Raw genomic sequence first — 24,724 nt, 5'->3', positions numbered from 1 at the left:
CTGGAATACAGAGGAGCTGTCAGGGATGGCGCCGGGACAAACCTCACCTCTCACTGCTGTGTCTATAAAACTCCTCCTGCCATGGAATGAGTGTTAAATACACACTTGTGCAGGCTCAGGTATCAGTTTATTCCACTTTTAGTGTCTCCTTCCTTCAGGAAAATAGAAATGAGTGTTCCGTGCATGTGCACACCAAGGGACACACAAGGATCACCAAAGTCCATGCACGTGCCCTTAGTCCCTTTAACATAATTCACATAGAAAAATCAGACTATTAAGCAAGGCAATCCTATATAAAACACATAGCAGTATTTCCCTTTAAAAAGTAAATAACTTTCTTCATTAAGAGAAAAACACTCATCCCCAAACTTCCATGGAAGGTGCTGTAACAACAAAAGGTTCTTTTTCTAAAGAACCAGAAAAAAATCAAAATGCATATGGAAAACTGCATATGGTAAGTGAAAAAATGCATATGGTAAGTGATAAATACAATAACAAATAATAAATACAATAGTAAAGCAAGTGATAAATACATCTACAAGGCAGAGTCCCATTCCAGGGGCAGGAAATCCCCAAAGCATTCAGTTGCAAGTTTTCTACACATGCACAAAAATATGGGTCTCAGTGAAGATGAAATTTCAAACAGATTTCTTTAATCAGTGCAAAATTTTGTGTGGGAATTGTTTGTTTCAGAAACCTCCTGAGTGATTAGGAAGCAGTTTAAGCTAAACAGAGAATAAAGGCATTTTACCCAGGGGGTTGGAACTGGATGAGTTTTAAGGTCTCTTCCAACCCATACCATTCTGGGATTCCATGACTCAAATGAGGAGACAAAAAGGCAAAAAGCAGGGAGTAACCCTTTTGTTGCACATGGATTAACCAGGGTTTGAACAGTCCCAGGTATTTCTGTGCTGACTTTCCCTGAAGTGCTCCATTTTGGGTTTATTTGAGTTGGAAGACAGACCCTGCCCTGAGACACTACAAAAAGCAGAGCTGTAGATATTTGGCTTTATGACAAATCCAAAGGCTCCACTTTTGAAGAGAAGCCTGCAGGGATGTGAGCAGTGAAGCCATCAGTAAATAAGTAAATAAATCAATAAATCCCTCCCATTCCTAACTGCCCCTGAGGCACTGCCCAATTCCCTCTCACTGCCACTGTGCATTTCCTGACCACTGAAAATCCCTCAAAATACAAACCCCTTTTTATCACATTGAGACCATTCCCACCTGTGCTGTCTCCTGGCTTTTGGCTGAGCAGCTGCTTCTGGCCACCAGGCTTGGGCAGCCCCTGGAAGCTTTTGAGAGGCCAGGAGCTGGAGAGGCTCCTGGGGTCCTCCTGGCACCTCCCTGCCAGGGCAGCAGGAGCAGAGAGGTGCTTGGGGCTGTTCCTGGGTGATGCCAGGGGGAAGGAGGGCAGGATGAAGGTGCCCTGGCTGGCACTGGGACCCTGGAAGGACACGGTGGGCTCTGCCTGAGTGCAAAAACTTCTCTGGGTCTTGCTGGCAAAACTGAGGCTGGAACAAACTGAACAAAGGAAAAGAGAACAGTGCTTGTGGTAACTGGGTCTTGTAGTAAGAATTTATCATGAAATAATACACCATAAGAATGATTTCCAGTGAAATAATGCACCATAAAATGATTTCCAATGAAATCATCTATCATAAGAACAATTTCCAATTAAGTAATGCAGCACTAGGCAGCCAGAGCCTGAAGGTTTTGCCCAAACAAGCAGACAAACCAACCAACTTCATTCTGCAAATTGCATTCCCCTCCAAAGGTGAGTTTAAGCCTTAAAATGATTTCTCAGGCAGGTTTTGTAGAACTGTATTTAAAAACCAGAGTGATGCAAGCAGGTCAAACACTGCTGTGACCCTCCCTTTTCTCTAACACCCTGACACAGTCAGAGATCAAAGGGGGGCTGTGAATTAACAAGCACTCATTAACTCACACAGGAAGGAGGAGCCATTGGGACAGGGCCTGAACAAGCTTCCAGCAGCATTTCCCATTTCTTGGGGAAGCACAGGGACAAAGGGACAACTCCAAAATGACACGCCTGGCAGAAGCCACCTACCTTTGTCCTGCTGACAGTTATTGAGTGCCAGAAACTGCAAACCAGAGCCCACACTGCCACTCCTCCCACGGGAGTATCCAAGTGTCCCACACTTCCCTGAAACCTGGGGCTGATGAGAGCCCAGAGCACCTTCCAAGAGAGAACACAAAACCCAAATCAGTGTTCACACATGCTGTCCAACAGAGAATATCCAACAATATCTCACAGGGAATGCAGACTCTGTGTAGCTCTGAGTGGGAAACTCATACTCCACGCACTTCATTCCAGAGTCTCTAAGCAACCTCCAAAGGCAGCTCAGAGGGAAAAGGGAAAAGGGAAAAGGACTGGCTGCTCTTCCAGGGCTCTGCTCCAGCTGGGAGCTGCAGGGGGGCAAAGGAACCCCTGAACAATCCCCTCTTTGAGAGTGTGACAATGAAGGGCAGCAAACACCTCAAAACCCAAGGCAGCAAACTTGGCAAGGGCAGCACTCCCCAGGGGGGACAAGGACAGGGCCCAGGGCCATGGGGACACAGTCCCTCAGGTCTGGTCTTGCCCAGGCTTTCCAGATCCTTCTGGCCACTGAAATGTGCAAGGCAACAAGAGGCCAGGCCCTTGGAATCACTCAGAGAGAAGCAAGTCCTGGCTGCACAGGCCCCATGTCCTCTGTGATCTCAGTGATGCTCTCTAGGTCATGGAGCAATCTCTAGGAGTCAGAGGTCTCCTTGTGAATGACAAAAACTGGGCAATTCTAGGGAGTCTTTGTAGGTTTAATGTGGCCTTCTTGTACTTGTTCACTTTCTAATTTTTGTAGTTGTTCACTTACAGTTTTTTTGAGAGCATTCAAATTTTTCTGTTCAAGAGGCCATTGACTGTCTAAATGGGTTTTCTAAGATAACTTCAGAGTGGCAGGAGTTGTAGTTTCCACCAAAAATCCACCTCTACCTTCCCTCCCCACTGGGACAACACATCTCTCCCCATACTGTGATGGGTTTTTTCTCTACAAATTCATTTCCCACATGAAATCTGTCCTGCCCTGGCAGCTGCAGCCCGTCCCTGTGCCCCCACTCACCAGCAGCAAGGGCAGGGTGCTCAGGGGCCAGCTCCACAGTCCTGGAGGTTCTGCTCCTGCTGAAGAGCAGCTCAGCACTGCCTGGGATCCCCTGGGAGGGCTGGGCCTTCGGGGGCTGCAGGGGATCACTGGCTGCAGCCAACTGCAGGGAAAGCAAAATAAACTGTGTGGGACGCGAAAGCACAGCCCTGCTCTGGGCAAACAGCACAGCTACAAACACTCCCACACAAGCTTCACTTTCCCACCTACCCAATATCTGAGTATTTTAAGCATTAGAAAGAGTTTTAGCTGGTTTGCAGGTCTTACTAAAATACAGGTTAAAACTACTCACACTGAAAGGGGAATAAAAACCCAACTGGTAGAGAATGGAACTATTTTAAAAATTAAACACTGACCATTTGAACTATGTGCTTTAGATGGGGAAGTGTTTAAATAGACAAGAGAACCCCAAAATCCCAGAACTGAACATGGATCCCATCCCATGGATCCCATCCCACACACTCCAGATTCTTGCCAAACATACACTCCAGTCTAAAACTGTGCTGCCAACACCAGCAGCTGTTACTGAGGATGGGCTATAGGTAGGGGGAAAATCTCAATAATACCAATATTTAACAAAGAAAAGGTCATGCTTTATATAAATGTTTTATTTAATCAGTAAAATCAGTGATTTAGGTCATTCCCAGGCTGCTCTTCCTTCTGAGAGATACAGGAGGACAAGAAGCAGGAAAATGCTGAAGTGGTTTATTCCAGGTTATTTGGGATAAAAGATGTGAGACCTTGGCATTCCCACTCCTGCAATCACCAAACACTATTCCATCCACAGATCCTTCAGCCCATAATGAAATATTCCTTGTGCAAACCACCTCAGCCTGGTTTCAGCTGGGAGAGGGGGAATTTCCTGCTCAGGAGCTGGTACAGGACAAACTTCCATCCCATTCTCCCATACAGATAGAGCAACATACGCAGAAGGAGTAAATTCCAACACTGCCATGACTGCACAGCTTTGCTCAGCTGTTCCCAGCCCAGCTCCAGGAGGGAAAACTCTGCTTCTTTGTACCCAAATTATAATTACAGCATTGCAAATTCACTGAACAGCCTTGGAGGTGGGAAATACAGCAATCCCAAAGCTGATAGATGTTTCCCTGGGATAACAGATCCTAGAAAAGGGATTCCTCTAAAGGGTTCAGATTCCTTTAAATTCCACACATGCTGGAAAACACCTGAATCCATCCACCAAGGAATTGGTAACTTGGTTATCAAAGCACAGCCCTTGAGAGTGACCCATGACGGAATCCTGGAATGGTTTGGGTGGAAAGGGACCTTAAATCCCATCCCATCCCATGGATCCCATCCCATTCCATCCCATAGATCTCATCCCATCACATCCCATCCCATGGACCCCATCTCATCCATCCCATCCCATCCCATGGATCCCATGGATCCCATCCCATCCCATAGATCCCATCCCATGGATCCCATCCCATCCCATGGATCCCATCCCATCCATCCCATCCCATCCCATAGATCCCATCCCATCCCATCCCATCCCATGGATCCCATCTCATCCCATCCCATGGGTCCCATCCCACACCTTCCACTGCCCCAGGCTGCTCCAAGCCCAGTGTCCAAGCTGGGATCACAGCAAACATTCCCTCCCTGCATCCCCTCCCTGTGGAGCTGTGCCACTGGGGACACCAAAGGTGCTCCTAATCCAACACCAGCAGCATCACAATGTTCTCCCACAAAGAGACCAACACCACACAAAGACAGAACAACACCTCCCCAAAATCCTCCCACAGCTCCAGAAACAGCAGGGCTCAGATCCTAGAGGGACACCCAAGGAAGGGACACCTGCATCCCACACATTGCTCACCCTCTGTGTCCCTCTGACCCTTAGAAATGTTTTTCCATAAATAGGATTTCTCAGGTCCTTTGATCACCCCACAAAGCCCAGCTATCAATTTCTCCAGTTATCAGATCAATATGGAAATGAGAAAATTTCCACACAGAGTGAGGGGGATCCCACAGTTCACATGAACTTTGTGGAAGGCCTTACATGTCCAGTGAAATGTTAAAATGCTCCTGTTTCCCCCAAAAGGACCCTCTGGGCACCCAAGGTACCTTCAGCAGCAGGGAAGGGCCTGCAGGGTCTGTGTGTGCCAGGAGAAACTCTCACCTGCAATATTCCAAATTCCCACCTGCCCCTGAGCAGCTCCAGGGATGGGGAGCCCACAGCTCTGCAGAGGCTGCCACACAAACCCAGGAGTCCATGTGCCTTATCTGCCTTTTATTTTCAGTACACATTAACTTACACATGTTTTACTCACACCTTATCTGATAAGGAAAGTCTAGACACAGCCTTGGACAACCACCTGTAACATGACCCTAAAAACACTGGCAGAGAAACAGCTTTAAACATTAAGCTACTTCTATGCATCCCTTCAGCCACAGAATGACTCCAAAAGTTAATTTTTAAGCAAATTCATTTCAAAGGAATGTCTGAATTAATAATTAATATTTGACATGTCCAGAAAGCAGCTGACTGCCTGAGATTTATGCATGATAAATGCATTTTCCTTACTGAGGGAGCTAAGGGCAGATGCAGGGCAGACTCCCCACACAGATGCAGATTCCTGGATGGCCCAGGGACAGGAGCTGGACACACAGCTCCTGGAATGTCCTCGGCCCAGGGAACACAGCCGGGTTTGCATTCCCAGACTGAAAACACAAGCCACCTTCCTGCAGCCAAGACAGATCCACGGAATGTCCTGAGCTGGAGGGGCCCACAGGGATCATCCCAGCCCCATCCCTGCCCAGACCCCCAGCAACCCCACCCTGGGCACCCCTGGCAGTGCTGTCCAAACCCCCCTGGAGCTCTGGCAGCCTCAGGCTGTGCCCATTCCCTGGGCAGCCTGGGCAGGGCCAGCACCCTCTGAGAAGAAGCTTTTCCTAATATCCAACCTAAACCTCCCCTGGCCCAGCCCCAGCTGCCCCCTCGGGTCACCAGCACCACTGGACAGGGTCCCTGCCCCAGAGAGCTTCAGTCAGATGTGATGACACAAAGGATCAGGATGTGAAGAAGGAGCAGCAAAGGCATCAACTACAGCAATTAGGTAATTACTCCACTATTAAAGCACCCTGCTGTTTTAAGTTTCCTTTACAGGAACTGGGGTCTGGCCAGCAGGACTCCAATTCATCCTGGGCCCAGTCAGGTTCCCAGAGGGCAGGGATGGGTGGGAGATTGGGAATTGGGAATTCCTGGCTGGGCTGGGATTGCCAGAGCAGCTGTGGCTGCCCCTGGATCCCTGGCAGTGCCCAAGGCCAGGCTGGGCACTGGGGCACCCTGGGACAGTGGGAGGTGTCCCTGCCATGGCAGGGCTGGCACTGGGTGGGGTTTGAGGTCCTTTTAACCAAACCATTCAAGCAATTGGTGATTTTCCCCACCTCCAAAGGCACTTTACACACCAACCCCACAGAGCCCACAAGCTCCTGGCTCTCTCTCCCTCTGCAGGGCTGGAAACTCCTCCCACGTTAGAGATAAACACAACCACATGTACAAAGGGCTCATTCCTCTCAGAAAAGGACCATTCCCAGAGCCCCTCCCTGACTGCCTTGCTGTCCAGGCAGGGAATGTTCCTCCTTTCCAAGCCCCAGCCAGGCGTTGGTGCCTGTATTAACTTGCTTTTTGCTCACAGCTGCAGAAAACCAGCAGGGCCTGGCCCAACCTCCCAGGAGAACACTGGCACCGTTTTTTGTTGCCGTTTTTTACAAGCTGTATTAGTTAATACTGAAAAACTGTCCAGAAAGGAAACCCTTCTTGCTGCAGAGGTGTTTCCTACACATCTTGCTGTCCCAGCCCGGTTTGCAGCTATCCCAAGGGAACTGATTCAGCAGCTCAGGAGGGTACAGATGCCTTTAGGAGCCTCAGGAGAGGTAACACAGGCACCAGGGGAAGAGAGGAGCATTCAAGTCTAGGCATGAACCTCAAGGTCTGACAGCACGGAAACACGACCTGGGTTTATTTGGTTAAGGGCCTGCCCCACAGCCAGGCTGCAGAGGAGCACCCACTGTCCATGACCTCATCCAGCCCAGCAACAAGTTACCAAGCAACTGGGAATGAAAATCTGAGTGCGTAAATGTGGCACTGAGCAATCTGCTCCGCACAGCCTCTCATTGCCTCAGCTCTGTTTGCTTCAGCTCCCCCACAGGACATTGAGTTCTGATCAATCAAACGTGTCCACTTAAAAAAAACCCCAAAACACAACGGAAAAAACACCACACAGAGACACACCCCCACGTGTGAGATCCAAAACACAGAAACACTGGCAAAGGAGAAAGAACCTGGACAATTTTCCAGAGGTTCCTCCCCTTTCCAGCTGCCGACGTGGTCAGGAGGTGATTACACCAAACCCAGCCAGAATCCTTACTCCAGCCTGACCTACATTTTTCCTGCTTGGATCAGCCCAAGGAGCAAGAGCCACACAGGCACCTGGCAGCCACCGGGTTTATCCCAAAGAGCCCTGGCTCAGCCCCATCCCGCAGCTCTGCCTTCAGAGCCTGAGCTGAAGGAGTGGCTCTGTTTCCCCCCAAACAGGAAACCCTCTGCAGTCAGTCCCACACCTTCAAACACAAACAAACAAATAAAGGCTGTTTTCCCCAGTTTTGTGCTCATTCCCAGCAGTTCACCTGTCATTGTTGACATGTCAGTCATGTCATTACTGTCAGACATAAGGAGTGTCTCATGTCTCAAAAAAAGATTAATGTATTTCTTTGTAAGTAGTCTGGTAAATTGCCTGGTTGAATCTGACATAATTCCCAAATTTCCAAAATTACCTTCCCAGAGAGATCTGAGTGTAGAGATCCATGAAACAGCAGCCATTCCTCCCAAACACCTCTCACTTAACAAGCCCCTGACAACTCTTCATCCTCCCTTTGGAAACGCTTTAAGTATAAAGGCCCCGGGGAGCTCCATACCTGCTCCACGCCCTTCGCGACGGGCATCCTCACCCCCGAGCCGCCTTCCCCGTCCGCAGCCGGCTCGCTCTCCCAGGGCAGCTTGTTTTTGCCTCTGCCGGCGCTCAGGACCCTCCTGGGGCTCGTTCCCCGCCGGGCACAGGCGGGGCCGTGCAGGGCACCGCGGCAGGCGGGGTGCCCGCAGTGCCCGTGCGCGCTGCGGCTGCGGCTGCCCATCAGCAGCCACTCGGTGTCGGGGCCGGGCGGCGGGCAGGGCCCGCGGCAGCGGCCGGAGCAGGGCAGGGGCACTCCGTACTCCACGAGTCCCTGCTGGCCCAGCCGGGGCAGCGCGTTCCGGGCCAGCCGGGCCCGCACGGCCAGCGCCGCCCCCGCGCCGCCGGCCCGCAGCTCCACGGCGTCCAGGGCGCGGAGCAGCGCGCCCGCGTCGCCGGGACCCATGGCCGAGGCCAGCGCGGCCATCGCCTCCATGGCGGCGTGCCGGACCCTGCGCTTGGCGTCCAGCAGCGCCGGCGCCAGCGCGGCCGCCAGCTGGGGCAGGTCCAGCTCGGCGGCGGGGAAGGCGAGCAGCGCGGCGATGCACGTGTGGAGCAGCTCCTCGCGGAGCCGGGCGCTGCGGTGCCGCAGCAGCCGCTCCTGCAGCAGCAGCCGCAGCACGGGCCGCGGCCCGGCCGCCGCCATCAGGCGCAGCAGCAGCCGGGCGCTGTCCCGCCGCATGGCCGGCTGCGCGTCCCCCAGCGCCCGGGCGGCCGCGCACACCAGCGGGGCCAGCACGGCGGGGACGCGGCGGCCGAGGCGCAGCGCCAGCAGCCGGGTCACCTCCAGCGCGCCCCGCGCCACCGCGAAGTTGGGGTCGTGCAGCAGCGCGTCCAGCAGCGCGATCAGCCCCAGCAGCGCGGCGGCGGGAGCGGCGCCCAGCGCGGCCGGGCTGCAGCCCTCCACCGCCCGCCGCAGCTGCTCCACGGCCTGCGCGCGGCCCCGGTAGTCCCGCCGGTCCAGCAGCCGCGCGCGGAGCTCCGGCGGCACCAGCGGCAGCTCCGGCCCCAGCGGGGCGGCCGCGTCCTCGGTGCCCGGCCCGTCCTCAGCGGGGCTGGGGGGCTCCGTGCCCGAACCGTTGTGAGCATAGCCGGGGGGCTCCGTGCCCGGCCCGTCCTCAGCGGGACCGGGGGGCTCCGTGTCCGAACCGTCCTGAATGGGGCCGGGGGCATCCGTGCCCGGACCGTTCAAAGCGGGGCCAGGGGGATCCGCGTCCGAACCGTTGTGAGCGGGGCCGGAGAGCTCCGTGCCCGGACCGTTGTGAGCGGGGCCGGGGGGCTCCGTGCCGTCCTCACGGTGCTGCGCGGAGCCGCCGCGCTCCCAGGCCCGGCCGCGGCCCCGCGGAGCGGCGGCTCCTGGCGGCGGCTCCGCCATGGCCCGAGGCCGCGGCCATGGGCGGCCCTCAGGCCCCGCCCGGCAACGCCGCCGTCGCCAGGGGGCGCCGCGTGCCGCGCCGGCGCGGGGCCGACCACGCCGCGGCGAGCGGGGGGGCACACGCGTACCTCCGCTACTTCTCCTCGGGCCGCTGCGGGCGGGACGGGGCGCGGGCGCGGTGGCGGAGAAGCCGAGAGCAGCGTCGCTCGAGCGGCGGGGATGGGGTGAAGCAAAACCGGCGGGGAAGCGAAAGCGCGGCGTGCCCCCCGCGCGGTGCGCGCTGTGGTAGCGCCCGGGGGCCGGCGGGTGTGGGTGTGTGCGGCGGCGCGGCCGTTGATTGGCGGGGCGCGCGGGGCGGGGCGGCCGGAAGTGACGGACGGGCGGTGGCGGAGCGGCGGAACGAGGCGGCGGCGGCGCGGCCGGGCCGGGCCCGGGGCACCCCGGCACAGGTGGGAGCGGGGCCGGCGCTGCACGGCCGGGACACGGCGGGGACACGGCCGGGACACTGCCGCGGGGTGGCCGTGAGGGGGGCCATACGTCCCCGGGCGGGATGCGAGTGCGGCGGGAGCGGCTGCGCGGCGGGCCCGCCAGGCACGGGGAGAGTGGCGGAGCCGCGGGGACCGGGAGCACTGTGGGCTGGGAGGGACCGTGGGCAGGGACACCGGGAGCCCGGAGTGCTCCGGGACCTGGAGCAGTGTGGGCTGGGAGGAGCCTGGGCGTGCTCCGGGACCCTGTGCAGGGACACCGGGAGCCCAGCGCGCTCCGGGACCCGGCTGAGAACGGAGCCGGGGCACCGAAGGGACCCTGGGCAGGGACACTGGGACCCAGCTTGCTCCGAGCCCCGGCCGAGAGTGGAGCCGGGGCACCGGGATGAGCACCGGGCAGAGCAGCAGTTCCAGAAGCAGGGGGTCTCTGCTGTGTTGGTCTCTCTTGCCCCGGGTGTTGGAGCCGCGCTCAGCCCGGCTCAGGCTCTCTGACCGTCGCAGATCCAGCCCAGCCCCGTCCCTGGCGGTCCCAAACCCGCGCTCGGGACAGGGCAGGGCAGAGCCCGCAGCTCCTGTGGTGCTCCCCAGCACACCCACAGCCCCGGCTCAGATGTTCCCGGGTACCTCTCTTTGTGTCCAGCCCCTGTGCACACCCACAGCCCCGGCTCAGGTGTTCCCTGATTCCTCTCTTTGTGTCCAGTCCCTGTGCACACCCACAGCCCAGCTCAGGTGTTCCCTGGGTTCTGGGTACCTCTCTTTGTGTCCAGTCCCCAGCACACCCACAGCCCAGCTCAGGTGTTCCCTGGGATATCCTCTTTGTGTCCAGTCCCCAGCACACCCACAGCCCCAGCTCAGGTGTTCCCTGGGTTCCCCTCTTTGTGTCCAGTCCCCAGCACACCCACAGCCCAGCTCAGGTGTTCCCTGGGATATCCTCTTTGTGTCCAGCCCCTGTGCACACCCACACCCCAGCTCAGGTGTTCCCTGGTTCCTCTCTTTGTGTCCAGTCCCTGTGCACACCCACAGCCCAGCTCAGGTGTTCCCTGGGTTCCTCTCTTTGTGTCCAGTCCCCAGCACACCCACAGCCCAGCTCAGGTGTTCCCTGGGATATCCTCTTTGTGTCCAGCCCCTGTGCACACCCACAGCCCCGGCTCAGGTGTTCCCTGGGATATCCTCTTTGTGTCCAGCCCCTGTGCACACCCACAGCCCCGGCTCAGGTGTTCCCTGGGTTCTGGGTTCCTCTCTTTGTGTCCAGCCCCTGTGCACACCCACAGCCCCGGCTCAGGTGTTCCCTGGGTTCCCCTCTTTGTGTCCAGCCCCTGCTGAGGTTGAGATAAGCTTTAGCCTCGGGCTGGGAGGATCTGAGAGCCCAGAGCCGTTTGGTGTCCTGAGCATGGGTCGCTGGGCTGGGATGCAATTCCAGGGCTGCTTCATGCTCCCGCTGCTGATTTCTTGCTAAAAAGTAAAATTAATAACAGCAAATCCATTATATGGGTGAGCCTGGCCATGCAGAGGGGTGAAAGGTTCTACCAGAGTGGTACAGGAAGTTTTATTGGTGCAGAATACCTTAAATGTGGTTATTTATAGGTGTTCTGGCAGGTTTTGCATCTGAACTGGGACCGCTCCTTTTTCCATGTGGTGGTGCCTTGTGTTTCCTGATTTTTGTGTGTTTGTATGATCAAACCAGGAACTGAACACAAACACAAAAGGGAAGTACATTCTTTTAGCTCCTGGACAGGTTTTTTATGATTTTAAATTTTTAAATTTTTCCATGGATAATTTGCGCTGCAAAATTGTGGTAGGGAAAACGTTGTCTTTTGCAGATACACTTAAATGAGTTTTTTTCAGTTATTTTTCCAGTGAAGAGTGATAATAGGAGAGCTTATTTATCTCTTGGTGGGTAAGAGCTTCTTCAGCCCCTTCCCTGTCACTGCTATTGTATTCTGCATTTAAACGTTGGCAACCCATTTGATTATTTCCAATTAAGCACTTTTAAGTGGGCTCACCTGCAAGTGAGGTGTCATTTAAGGAGCTGTGCAGATGATGAACTTATTATGAAGATAAAAGAAGCGAGATCTTGCAGGGATCATTTAGCAAATCAAAAGCTGCTCTGCTCAGGAGTGGGGGGCTGTTCCCTGCAGAACAATGGGATTGTGGCCCAGGATCCTGACACATCCTTACCCTCCACCTCTCAGCAGAGCAGGGCTGGGGGCTGAACAAAGAGCTGCTGTACCCTGGCAGTGCTCAGGGAGCTGGAATTAGAGCAGGTGCCTCCAATTAGGGCAGGAACCCGGGGGCTCCGGTGTCACGATGTGCACGGGACATGGGGGAGAGCAGCTGTGTGGGGGAGTGAGGATTCTGCTCTCCTGCAGCTCCTGGGGAGCGTGGGCAGCTGCCAGGGCTGGGGAGTGCTGAGAGTTCCAGGTGCTCAGCCTGTCCCTGCTCACCTGGGGAGTGCTCAGAGTTCCAGGTGCTCAGCCTGTCCCTGCTCACCTGGGGAGTGCTGAGAGTTCCAGGTGCTCAGCCTGTCCCTGCTCACCTGGGGAGTGCTGAGAGTTCCAGGTGCTCAGCCTGTCCCTGCTCACCTGGGGAGTGCTGAGAGTTCCAGGTGCTCAGCCTGTCCCTGCTCACCTGGGGAGTGCTGAGAGTTCCAGGTGCTCAGCCTGTCCCTGCTCACCTGGGCAGCTCTGAGCCCTCCAGAGGCTGAGCCCATCCCAGCAGGGATTTCCTGGCACGGTGGGAGCCACAGGGTGAGGTGAGGTGGGGATCTCCCCTTTCTCCTGTGCTCCTCTGTGCTTCCACAGCACAGGAATCTGCTCCAGCCCCGCTGGCTCTGTGGGGGTGGCTGGCAGGGGGAATGGGGAGCTGCTCCCTGCCAGAGACAGGCACAGCAGGACTGGGCTGCTCCCCAGGAGCACTGAGCAGGCAGGGAGCTGAACAAAAGGAGTTTAGTGCAGGAATTAAACTGCACAAAAGGAGTTTAAGAACTTCTAAAACTTCATCTCAAATAAGCCAGTTGTTTTCTTTAGTTATCTGTGTTTGTTTCTGTTTCAGCCGCTGTTCAGTTCTCTCAAACCCTTGATGTAGACTCACAGAGTATCCTGAGTGGGAAGGGATCCACAGGGATCGTCAGTCCAGCTCCTGGCCCTGCACAATCAAATCATATTTTACTCCAGAACAAAACAAAGTGACGGTTGTGGGGTTTTTAATTGAGAGTTGAATCTAGCATAGACTATTAATGAACATTTGAAGTCCTGGATTTAACTTGCATGAAAAAGTGCAGCAAGTAAGGGTTGAAAGGGGAACCGGGGACTTTATTAGACAGCAAAACACCTTTTCCCTGTTGCGTGTGCCAAACCACGAGGTGACAGCTGTGACTGTGTTTGCCCCAGATGGACGGGTCGTCCCCGCCGTTCCTGCTGGCCAAGCTGACCCCGCTGCACTCGGAGCAGCTGCTGCAGGGCCTGAACCTGCTGCGGCAGCACCAGGAGCTCTGTGACGTGGTGCTGCGCGCCGGCGAGGCCAAGATCCACGCGCACAAGGCCGTGCTGGCCAGCATCAGCCCCTACTTCAAGGCCATGTTCACCGGGAACCTGTCGGAGAAGGAGAACGCCGAGGTGGAGTTCCAGTGCGTGGACGAGGCGGCGCTGCAGGCCATCGTGGAGTACGCCTACACCGGCACCGTCTTCATCTCGCAGGACACCGTGGAGTCGCTGCTGCCCGCCGCCAACCTGCTGCAGGTCTGTTGTGCTGCCGTGGAACGGCCTGTCTCAGTGTGCCAGCTCCTTCCCCAGCTGTGCCAACGGCCCGTTCCTTCCCCTCCCTGGCCCCCTTGCTGAGAGCTGTCCGTCAGTCTTGGCATCCCAGCAAGGGCACCGAGTGATTGCCTGTGACGGGGTCACAGGGGTCTGAGCATGAGGGAAGAGACAGAGATCTGACTCCATGTTACAGAAGGCTTGATTCATTATTTAATGATATATATTACATTAAAACTGTACTAAAAAGAATGGAAGAGAAGGTTTCATCTCAGAAGGCTAGCTAAGAATAGCAAGGAAAGAATGATAACAAAGGCATCTGCCTCAGACTCTCTGTCCGAGTCAGCTCTGCTATGATTGGCCATTAATTAGAAACAACCCCATGAGACCAATCCCAGATGCACCTGTTGCATTCCACAGCAGCAGATAACCATTGTTCACATTTTGTTCCTGAAGCCTCTCAGCTTCTCAGAAGGAAAAATCCTAAGAAAGGATTTTTAATGAAAAGATGTCTGCGACAATTGGCAGAGTTCAAAAGACGCCTCTCGGCCCTGGGGACATTGGGCCATCCAGGTGTCATTTGTCCCCTGAGACTTCCCCCCCTTACCTGGTTGGTGGGATCTGTACCCCTTCCTTCCCCTCTCCCTGGGGTTAAAAGACACTGCAGCCACGGGGTGAGGGAGTTCTGTTGGAGCTGTTGCTGCATTCAGAGGCCTGTGTGCCAGGAATAAAGCTCTGGATCAAACCCTCCAGCAGAACCCGACTCCTTTTTCCTTCACCTCGCCTTAAAGCTTCTCCACCAGAGGTAAACCTGAGCTCCTGCATGCCTGGCCTTGTCCCAAGCGCCAGCTCCAGCATCCAGCCAGCCAGAGGTGTCTGTGGGGTGACACAGCACACACCCAGCCAGCCAGAGGTGTCTGTGGGGTGACACACCACACACCCAGCCAGCCAGAGGTGTCTGTGGGGTGACACACCACACACCCAGCCAGCCAGAGGTGTCTGTGGGGTGAAACCACCCCAGCTGCCACCTTTGGTCCAGCAGCAAGGCCAGACGAGCCCAGGCATGGCAATATTGGTATTTAATTCCAATACAGGTCAAGCTGGTGGTCAAGGAGTGCTGCGCCTTCCTGGAGAGCCAGCTGGACCCCGGCAACTGCATCGGCATCTCGCGCTTCGCCGAGACCTACGGCTGCCGCGAGCTGTACCTGGCCGCCAGCAAGTTCATCTGCCAGAACTTCGAGGACGTGTGCCAGACCGAGGAGTTCCTGGAGCTGACGCACTCGGAGCTGGACGAGATCGTGTCCAACGACTGCCTGAACGTGCTGACGGAGGAGACGGTGTTCTACGCCCTGGAGGCCTGGATCAAGTACGACGTGCAGGAGCGCCAGAAGTACCTGGCGCAGCTGCTGCACTGCGTGCGCCTGCCCCTGCTCAGCGTCAAGTTCCTCACGCGCCTCTACGAGGCCAACCACCTGATCCGGGACGACCACACCTGCAAGCACCTGCTCAACGAGGCCCTCAAGTACCACTTCATGCCCGAGCACAGACTGTCCCACCAGACCATGCTGCTGACGCGGCCCCGCTGCGCGCCCAAGGTGCTCTGTGCCGTGGGGGGCAAGGCCGGCCTCTTCGCCTGCCTGGAGAGGTGAGGAGCAGCTCTGGGCGCTGCCTGGCACCCCTGGCAGGGCACGCTGGGATCCCCCATCTCTGGGGCTGGAAGGGATCTGCGAGTGCCACCAGGGTTTGCGGGGTGGGGTTGTTCTTTTCCTCCATAAAAACTCTTCAGCAGGTTTTCTTTAACAAGGATGAGCCCCGAGTTCCTCCATAAAAACTCTTCAGCAGGTTTTCTTTAACAAGGATGAGCCCCGAGTTCCTCCATAAAAACTCTTCAGTAGGTTTTCTTTGACAAGGATGAGCCCCAAGTTCCTCCATAGAAACTCCTCAGCAGGTTGAGTTCCAAGTTCCTCCATAAAAACTCTTCAGAAGGTTTTCTTATTTTTTTAACCACCATGAACCCCAAGTTCTTCCATAAAAATTGTGCAGCAGGTTTTCTTTTTTTAACAAGGATGAGCCCCAAGTTGCTCCATTAAAATCTCCAGCAGTTTTTTTTAACACGGATGAACCCAAAGTTTCTGCACAAAAACTCTTCAGCAGGTCTTTTTAACAGGGATGAGCCCCAGGGTCTTTTTTCTCCATAAAAACTCTTCAGCAGGTTTTCCTTTTTTAACAGGGATGAGCCCCAAGTTCCTCCACAAAAACTCTCCAGCGGGCTTTTTTAACAAGGATGAACCCAAAATTTCTCCATAGAAACTGTGCAGCAGGTTTTCTTTTTTTTTAACAGGGATGAGCCCCAAGTTCCTTCATAGAAACTCTTCATCAGGTTTTCTATTTTTAACCAGCATGAGACCCAAGTTCTTCCATAAAAACTCTTCAGCAGGTTTTATTAACAAGGATGAGCCCCAAGTTCTTCCATAAAAATTCTTCACCAGGTTTTTTCAACCAGCGTGAGTCCCAAGTTTCTCCATAAAAACTCTCCAGCATGTTTTCTTTTTTTTAACAAGGATGAACCCAAAGTTTCTCCATAACAAACTGTTCAGCAGGTTTTCTTTTTTTTACTAGAATGAGCCCCAAGTTTCTCCATTAAAACTCTCCAGCAGGTTTTTTTTAACCAGCATGAGCCCCAAGTTCTTCCATAAAAACTCTTCAGCAGTTTTTTTTTAGCAAGGATGAGCCCCAAGTTCTTCCGTAAAAACTCCCCAGCAGGCTTCCTGTTTTTTTAACAAGAATGAGACCCAAGTTGCTCCACAAAAACTCTTCAGCAGTTTTTTTTAACAAGGATTATCCCCAACTTCAAAATGCTTTTTTAAATTTCATTAATAATTTGCAGTGTTAGGGGGTTTTGTTTGTGCCAGACATTTGTTTGTGCAAACAAAAAAGCTCTGGAATAATTTTCATTCTGTTGATTGAGTTAATAAGGTTAATTAAGTCTGCACAGTTCTTATTTTTCCTTCCAGGTATTTACTTAATTTTCCCTCTGATTTGTTATTATTACAAACAAATCATAAAAAATTACCTTGCTGTCTGACAAATGTGCTTCCTGATAATTCAAAATTGGAATTAAAATAGAGTTAATCAGAGCAGAGTGAAGGAGCAGAAAGGAGGCTCAGGGAGGCTTTTCCCTACAGCTCCTGCCAGGAGGGCACAGCCGGGGGGTCGGGCTCTGCTCCAGGGAACAGGGACAGGAGCAGAGGGAACGGCCTCAGGCTGGGCACAGCAGGAATTTCCCCATAGAAAATTGTACCTGGGAGTTCCAGCTTGGGGCTCATTTTGATAAGATTTTGATAAGATTTTTGGGCTGATTTTGATGAAATATCCAATCTAATCTGAACGTATGTCAGTAATGCCAGGGAGGGTTTCGCTCCAGTTTTTCCATTGTTGATCCTGGGATGGGATTTAGGACAAAAGTTCCTCTCGGGAAGCAGGAATTGTCTCCCCAGCAGCTGTCCTGTGTTATTTAGTGGCTGCCATTCCTGAGTTTTGGGAATGAATGGTTGGATTTCTCCATCCAGAAGAGAGGGACAGATCTGAGCTCTGCCTCTGTCTGTTCTGAGGGATTACAGGATATTTGCAGGAGGAATTGTTTAAAGGAGAAAATGGAAGTGGCTGCCCAGGGAGGATTGCGGTCCCCATCCCTGGAGGTGGCACTGAGAGCTCTGGGCTGGGCACAGGGTGGGCATTGGCACAGCTGGGACTCTGATCTTGGAGCTCTTTTCCAGCCTCAGGGATGCTGGGGTTCCATGAAGGAGTTCTGGATCATGGTGTGACCCTGGCTTCAATCCCAGCTGTGGGCAGGTGTCTGTGCAGGCAGGAACAGTGGCTGCCCCTCCTTCACTGCATTCAAGAATGAACCTCCTCAGTTCCTGGAGAGTCCCTGAGGCTCCTCCTGGGAGCAGAAGGAACAAAAGAGGGAGAAAAACAACTTTATGTCCCAGGCTGGTGTGGCTGGGTGTGCTCAGAACATGGGATTAGCATTCCCAGAGCTGCTGGTTAAACTGTGTGTGGGCCGTTCCTATACAAATATCCATTTGTACTTGCACTGACAGAGCTTTGATGTTCAGTGTGCCTGAGCAGCCCCAGGAGTGTTCCTGTGCCCAGGCAGGCTGCCTGAACTGGTCCCACAGCTGGGTTCTGGAGCACATTCTGGCATCTGCTTTGCTGGGACAGTTCTGTGCTTGCAGGGAGAGGCACTTGTGAAAACCTGGCCAGAGCTGGGTGTGCTTTTCCCTGCGTTCAGAGGTACCAAAGTCATTTCAAGTTGATTTTCCCAGTGATAGTCACTGATATTAAGCCAGATGGGTTTATAGACTTAAAAAATAAAGGGACTTTTGTTCTTCATAAAAAAAATGTTTGAGTGACTAAAGTCATTCTCTGATATTCTTCAGCTCTGCTTCTTTCCCACCTTCTTCAGTGACTATAAAATGTAGCCTTCCAGTATAATTTGGATTATTTTCAATTTTTTGGTGCTTCATAATAACAAAATCACTTAGAATATATTTAATCTCTGCTCTCTGGTGTCTCAGCAGCTCCTGTTTCAGGCTCTTACTGCCTGCCGGCTCTCCAGGGGCCTCACGCTCCTGTATGGTTTTTGAACAGATCATGTTTCCTCTGAACCAGATAGCCTCTTAATTATTTAGCTAAATTATTAATTAAACTATTCAGGTAGATTGGCTAGACTTTATATGGGGCAAACTAGACCCTGAGTGTACTCACACTGAGTATAATTAAAAGAAAATGGTATTTTAAGGTTGAGCTTTAAGGTTTAGGGTTTAGCTTGAGGGTTGAGCTTTAAGGTTTAGGGTTTAGCTTTAAGGTATAGGGTTTAGCCTTAGATTTAAGGTTTAAAATGCTGTTTAAAAGAAATAAGCTGTTTTAAAGATGTATTTTTCAGGGTAGTTTGTGCTACGTGGACACTGTTTAAATTACAGAGAGCACATAAAATCCACATTTATAAACTGCTAGCTGTAGTTTCTAAATGTACATTTGTAAATGCAGATGCTTGCTCCCCTCTCTGTAATTTGCTTTTCTCTCTCCCGTTTGTGTGGCTGGTTAGGTTTGTTGTTGGTGTGTTTTCCCCTCCCTTTGGGGCACATTTTCAGCCATTCCAGTTCTCCCTTTGCTGACTGGCTGTGCATTTCCCCTGCAGCATGGAGATGTATTTCCCCCAGAACGACTCGTGGATCGGGCTGGCCCCCCTGAGCATCCCCCGCTACGAGTTCGGGGTGTGCGTGCTGGAGCAGAAGATGTACGTGGTGGGGGGCATCGCCACCCACGTGTGCCAGGGCATCAGCTACAGGAAGCACGAGAGCTCCGTGGAGTGCTGGGACCCCGACACCAACACGTGGAGCTCCCTGGAGAGGATGTTCGAGAGCCGCAGCACGCTGGGCGTGGCCGTGCTGGCCGGCGAGCTCTACGCCCTGGGCGGCTACGACGGCCAGTCCTACCTCAGGAGCGTGGAGAAGTACGTGCCCAAGGGCAAGGAGTGGCAGCTGGTGGCACCCATGAGCAGGACGCGGAGCTGCTTCGCTGCCGCCGTGCTGGACGGCATGATCTACGCCATCGGGGGCTACGGGCCTGCCCACATGAACAGGTACGGGCACCTGGGTACACCTGGGCATCGCCAAACCCCACAGGCAGGCTCATTAATCCTTCCCTGCCCACATGAACAGGTACGGGCACCTGGGTACACCTGGGCATCACCAAACCCCACAGGCAGGCTCATTAATCCTTCCCTGCCCACGTGAACAGGGATGGGCACCTGGGCAAAACCAAAACGCCCTGGGCAGGTTCATTAATCCTTCCCTGCCCACATGAACAGGGGTGTGCTGGGGGCACCTGGGCACCACCAAACCCCACAGGCAGCCTTTTAAATACTTCCCTGCCCTCACAAACAGGTACGGGCTGGGGGTGACCTGTGCCCACCTGGGCACCAGCAAAACCCACAGGCAGCCTTTTACATCGTTCCCCAGCCCACATGAACAGGAACGTGTTGGGATGACCCTGTGCCCACCTGGGCACCCAATTAAATAATCTCCAATGGATCCTGGGCCTCATTAATCCCTGTTCTGTCATACCAGTCCCATCAGTCAAAAGGGAAATCTTTATTTTTATTCCACTTTGTGTGTTCCACCTTATTTAGGCTCTTATTTAGATCACCTAAAAGGTGATTTTACCAAAAAGATGAAAACAAAGACATGCCTGCACATTACTGAGCCTTGGAGCTCAAACCTGCAAAATCTGAGGGTGGGTGCTGAGCTTTACCACAAAAGCCCTGATCTGAGGTGAATTGGAGTTGTCCCATGCTCAATACAACAAAATAAATACAAAACTCCGATGGGATCTTGAATTAGTGTTACTGCTTATAGCAGGATTGAGGATGGGCAGTTCTGCTCTGACTCCAGGGCTTGTTTCAGATCTTGCATTCCCTAGGAGTTTTCCTGGAACCACCAGCTCATTAACTCCTCTGTTCCCTGAGGATGTCCAGGGACATCCAGGTATCCAAAGGAATCATTTTCCATCATTCAGATGGGGACAAATCAGCTGAATGTCCCTTCAGGAAGCAGAATAATAAACTGCAAGTGTAAGAGCTGAATAAAGAATGAAACCCTTGTTCCTAGGGAGGGACACAGGGATTGTTCAGCAGGGTGGCACCAGGTGTTGTGATTATGAATTGCATTGACTTTTTATACTTCAGGCTGAGTCAGGGAGGTTTAGGTTGGATATTAGGAAAAGGTTCTTCTTTTAGGAAAAGATTCTTCTTTCTATTAGAAATGGATCCTTGATCATTCTAACTCAGGGTGTTCCATATTCTGTGAATAATCCTGGTTTTATTTATGATTGGAGGGGTGAGTGCTGAGCCATGCCATGCAGCACCAGGCTCCTCCAAGCTCTGGCATTAAATCAAGCTCACACCGGGTAATGAGCCCCTTTTCCAAACTCTGCTGCTGATCTCCTCTTCCCTTTTCTCCTGCCTCTCTGTGCTTGGGCAGGAGCAGCTCTGAGCCATGAGTGTGTTAATGACTGACCATCTGTACAGTGATCAGAAATATTAATAACGATGAGAATTCATTTCCCTTTGATCCTGAAACCTCTCCTGCCCTCAGTGGTTTGATCAGCAGCCTCTTTTGAGCTTTTCCTGAGGAATATAAATACACTCTCCACATGCTTTTTCTCTCTGAATGTTATTTTCAGGCCAGCCTCAAGGTAATTTTGGATTTGCTTTGTAGCCACAGAAATACAATTCAGCTCTGCATTGTGTTCAGTTCCCCACAGCATTTTTGTTTTAATAGATTATTATATTATTTTAGTAGATAATGATATTATTTTACTAGATTATTATATTTTAATAAATTTTTACTGGGTTATATTATTTTAATAGATTATTTTACTAGGTTATGATATTATTTTAATAGATTGTTATTTATGTGATATGCATTTTAAATTCTTATTTTAAAAAATCACACCAGACATGCTGAAGGAGCTCTCAGCTCTGAGGAACCTCTTGGTTTTAGAGTGTGACCTGAAGATCCAGGACAGTGAGGACATGGGAGAGGTTGAACCAGCTGCTGTGCCAGGGGGAAATATCACAGAGCCTTTTGGGATGGAAAAGTCTTTTAAGATGATTGAGCCCAACCTTTGACTGAATATATTATAAAAATAGGTTAAAACTGAATTTTGGCAACACTGTTGGGCTGCTTTGGTTGTGGAAGTGCCCTGGGGTGTGACTGATGCTTCCCAGGAGATAACACAATTTCTGGGTGCTGCTGTTGGGTTGTACCAAGCAACTGCAACGCTGAATTTTCCATCAACTCCAACCCTTTCTTCTGTGTTCCATTATTCCATATGTGTAGTAATTCTGGCAGAGCCAGCTGGAGCTGTGACATTCCAGGAGTGAATTCCCCAGATGCTGAGCTCAAAGTTGTGTCTGTGCCACCCCAGGAGGGAATTCCCTTCTCAGATCCTGGGCTCACAGATGTGTCTGTGCCTGTGATGGTGCTCACAGGGGTCCCAGGATGAGGGAAGAGATGAGGATCTGACTCCATGTTTCAGAAGGCTGATTTATTATTTTATGATATAGATTACATTAAAACTATACTAAAAGAATAGAAGAAAGGATTTCATCAGAAGGCTAGCTAAGAATAGAAAAGGAATGATAACAAAGGCTTGGGACTGACCGAGACAGTCTGGACTGTGATTGGCCACTGATTCTAAACAACCCCATGAGACCAATCCCAGATGCACCTGTTGCATTCCACAGCAGCAGATAACCATTGTTTGCATTTTGTACCTGAGGCCTCCCAGCTTCTCAGGAAGAAAAATCCCAAGGAAAGGATTTTCCATAAAATGTGTGTGTGACATGTGCCACTGCAGGAGTGAATTTCCCAGCTCCCAGTCTCACAGCTGTGTTTGCCTTGCAGCATGGAACGCTACGATCCGAGCAAGAACTCCTGGGAGACCGTGGCCTCCATGGCTGACAAACGGATAAACTTTGGGGTGGGGGTCATGCTGGGCTTCATCTTCGTGGTGGGGGGACACAATGGGGTGTCCCACCTGTCCAGCATCGAGAGGTACGACCCCCACCAGAACCAGTGGACGGTGTGCCGGCCCATGAAGGAGCCCAGGACAGGTGGGACATGGCAGGGATGAACCTCTGAGCTGGTAACACCTGCAGGGAGAGTGCCAGGGCCTCCATCTCTGGGTGAGGGTCACTCCAGCACTCTGTGAAAGGACCTGGATTTCTCCAAGTTCAGTTTATTAATGCTGAGCTGTGACAAAAATTATAGGAAGTACTAATTCTACTCTACCTCCTGTTTTTTCAGGGATTTCAGCAGTGATGGGTAGCAGCACTTTTGTGCTCACTGTTTTGTTGGGTGTGGAGATTCAGGGGTGCAGGGTTGTGGTGCAGCTCCCTGGGATAGGGACAGGGCTCAGGAAAAGCTGGGGCTGGGCCAGAGAGGGTCAGGCTGGAGATCAGGGAAAGGTTCCACTATTCCAGAGGGTGCTGGCACTGCCCAGGCTCCCCAGGGAATGGGCACAGCCCCGAGGCTGCCAGGGATGCCCAGGGTGGGATTGTTGGGGGTCTGGGCAGGGATGGGCTTGGGATGAGCCCTGTGGGTCCCTTCAGCTCAGGACACTCCTGGGTTCTGTCCCACGGTCCCTGATGGGGCACTGGCACAGAGGGAGGTTTCATTGTAGGAAAAGGAATGAGAACAGCACAAAAGGAGTGTCAGACCCGAACAGAGAGAGCTCCTCATTCACAACCCTTTTCTTTAGCCAGAGGGGGCTCTCTGGGTGGCTCCGGGTGGGGACAGAGCCCGGTTCCCGCAGGGTTGGGTGCCACAGGGTTTGATCCTGCAGGGTTGGGTGCCGTAGGGTTGGGTGCTGCAGGGTTTGATCCCGCAGGGTTTGATCCTGCAGGGTTGGGTGCCACAGGGTTTGATCCTGCAGGGTTTGATGCTCAGAGTTTGATCCCGCAGGGTTGGGTGCCGCAGGGTTGGGTGCCACAGGGTTTGATCCCGCAGGGTTTGATCCCGCAGGGTTTGATCCTGCAGGGTTTGATGCTCAGAGTTTGATCCCGCAGGGTTTGATGCTCTCCTCTCTCCGCAGGCGTGGGCGCAGCAGTGATCGATAACCACCTGTACGTGGTGGGGGGACACTCGGGCTCCTCCTACCTGAACACGGTGCAGAGGTACGAGCCCATCTCGGACTCGTGGCTGGACTCGGCGGGGATGATGTACTGCCGCTGCAACTTCGGCCTCACGGCGCTCTGAGGCCGCTGCCCTCGCACGGGGCGGCCGGAGCCGAGCCCGGGGCCGCCAGGGAGCCGCTCCCGGGGCCCGGGCACCCTCCGGTACTGTGGGAGCACGGGGCCAGAGCTCCGTGTCCCGCTGCCTTTGGCACCCTGCCCTGCTCGCGGCTGGGGTTCGGGAGAGAGCTGGCGTCCGGTTGGGAATGCCCCATCCGGTTGGGAACGCGTCCATCCGACCCTTTCTAGAGCTTGTGTCTGTTCCTCCTGTGCAATGCGGAGTTCCCGAGCCAGGGGAGGCTGGGTGAGCGTGGGGGTGAGCGCAGGGGGGCTGAGCCCTGCCTGGCTGCGCACCGGGAAAGCTCCAGGGGCTTTTCGTGACCGGTAACTCAAGGGCTGCCTTGTTTCTGTATCTCAAGGTTTGTACATAATAAATGCCATAGGTTGTTGCCTGTACTCTCCTTTGTCACCTGCTTCCTGCTAGGAGGGCTGGGATGATCCTTGGAGAGGTTTACCAGGCAAGTTTATTGCCTCCTCGGGACGTTTTTGGATTTGACGGAGAGAATTTGCATTTTTAACGTTTCCTTTCTGTTTTCTGCTCGTGGAGAAACGAGTGCTAGATGAACTGACTTCATCCTGCTGTGTGCTTTCAGTTGGAATGTGAGGAGAAATCACAGCAGCAGCATTCCTAGCATGATACCCAATAAATAAAACCTCCATCCCAGCCCATCCCATCCTCGCTCATGTCCGTGTTCCCCTTTTTCCAAGGACTGTGTGATTGCTTCCTCTGAGTGTTCCCATCTCACAATGGTGCTAAATGTAGGGGTACCCCCGAGGCTGTTCCTGATTTCGGTGCATAAAGCATGTTTGGATTGTTCCACTGGTTTGGTTTCTTCTTTGCTCCATCCCCCCGTGCCCCTGCAGCTCTGCAGTCTCACCCCTGTGGAATGAGCTCCTTGAGTATTTAGTGGGGGATTTCTGATTTATTGCTCTCATTCTCACAAACAGGGACACCCCTGCTCGGGTTCTTCAGGCAGTTCTGCCCTCACAGCAGTGCAGGGAGGTCACACAGGGCTGATCCCAAACGTGTGACCTGCTGAGGGGCAGCTCCTGGGGTTCACCCCAGTCCCACTGGGTTAAGCACAGCCCTGAGCTCACTGAAAACTGGGCCAGAGAGAGAGA

The 24,724-nt window shown here is 53.1% G+C and overlaps 2 protein-coding genes across 4 annotated transcripts in view; one reads left to right on the top strand and one right to left on the bottom strand.

Annotated features, from left to right (window-relative positions):
• The window catches only part of TOGARAM1 (TOG array regulator of axonemal microtubules 1), a 34,305-nt gene extending 24,802 nt beyond the window's left edge, over nucleotides 1-9,503 (bottom strand). For all 3 annotated transcript variants that reach the window (XM_063159567.1, XM_063159568.1, XM_063159569.1), the window contains exons 1-4: nucleotides 8,097-9,503; nucleotides 3,120-3,261; nucleotides 2,072-2,200; nucleotides 1,228-1,524 (exon numbers count right to left, since the gene is read on the bottom strand). In XM_063159567.1, coding sequence (XP_063015637.1) covers nucleotides 1,228-1,524; nucleotides 2,072-2,200; nucleotides 3,120-3,261; nucleotides 8,097-9,503 — 1,975 coding nt within the window. The remainder of the gene's footprint in view (nucleotides 1-1,227; nucleotides 1,525-2,071; nucleotides 2,201-3,119; nucleotides 3,262-8,096) is intronic.
• Nucleotides 9,504-9,882: 379 nt separating this feature from the next.
• Nucleotides 9,883-24,422, top strand: KLHL28 (kelch like family member 28). The gene is made up of 6 exons (XM_063159560.1): nucleotides 9,883-9,952; nucleotides 13,378-13,725; nucleotides 14,835-15,385; nucleotides 18,944-19,387; nucleotides 22,215-22,423; nucleotides 23,404-24,422. The coding sequence occupies exons 2-6, from the start codon at nucleotides 13,378-13,380 to the stop codon at nucleotides 23,565-23,567; spliced, it is 1,716 nt and encodes a 571-aa protein (XP_063015630.1). The 5' UTR covers nucleotides 9,883-9,952; the 3' UTR covers nucleotides 23,568-24,422.
• Nucleotides 24,423-24,724: the final 302 nt, after the last annotated feature.

This window comes from Melospiza melodia, chromosome 6, assembly GCF_035770615.1.
Source record: "Melospiza melodia melodia isolate bMelMel2 chromosome 6, bMelMel2.pri, whole genome shotgun sequence".
NCBI lineage: Eukaryota > Metazoa > Chordata > Aves > Passeriformes > Passerellidae > Melospiza > Melospiza melodia.
The sequence above is the reverse complement of the archived record's forward strand: the minus strand, read 5'-3'. Positions and strand labels throughout refer to the sequence as shown.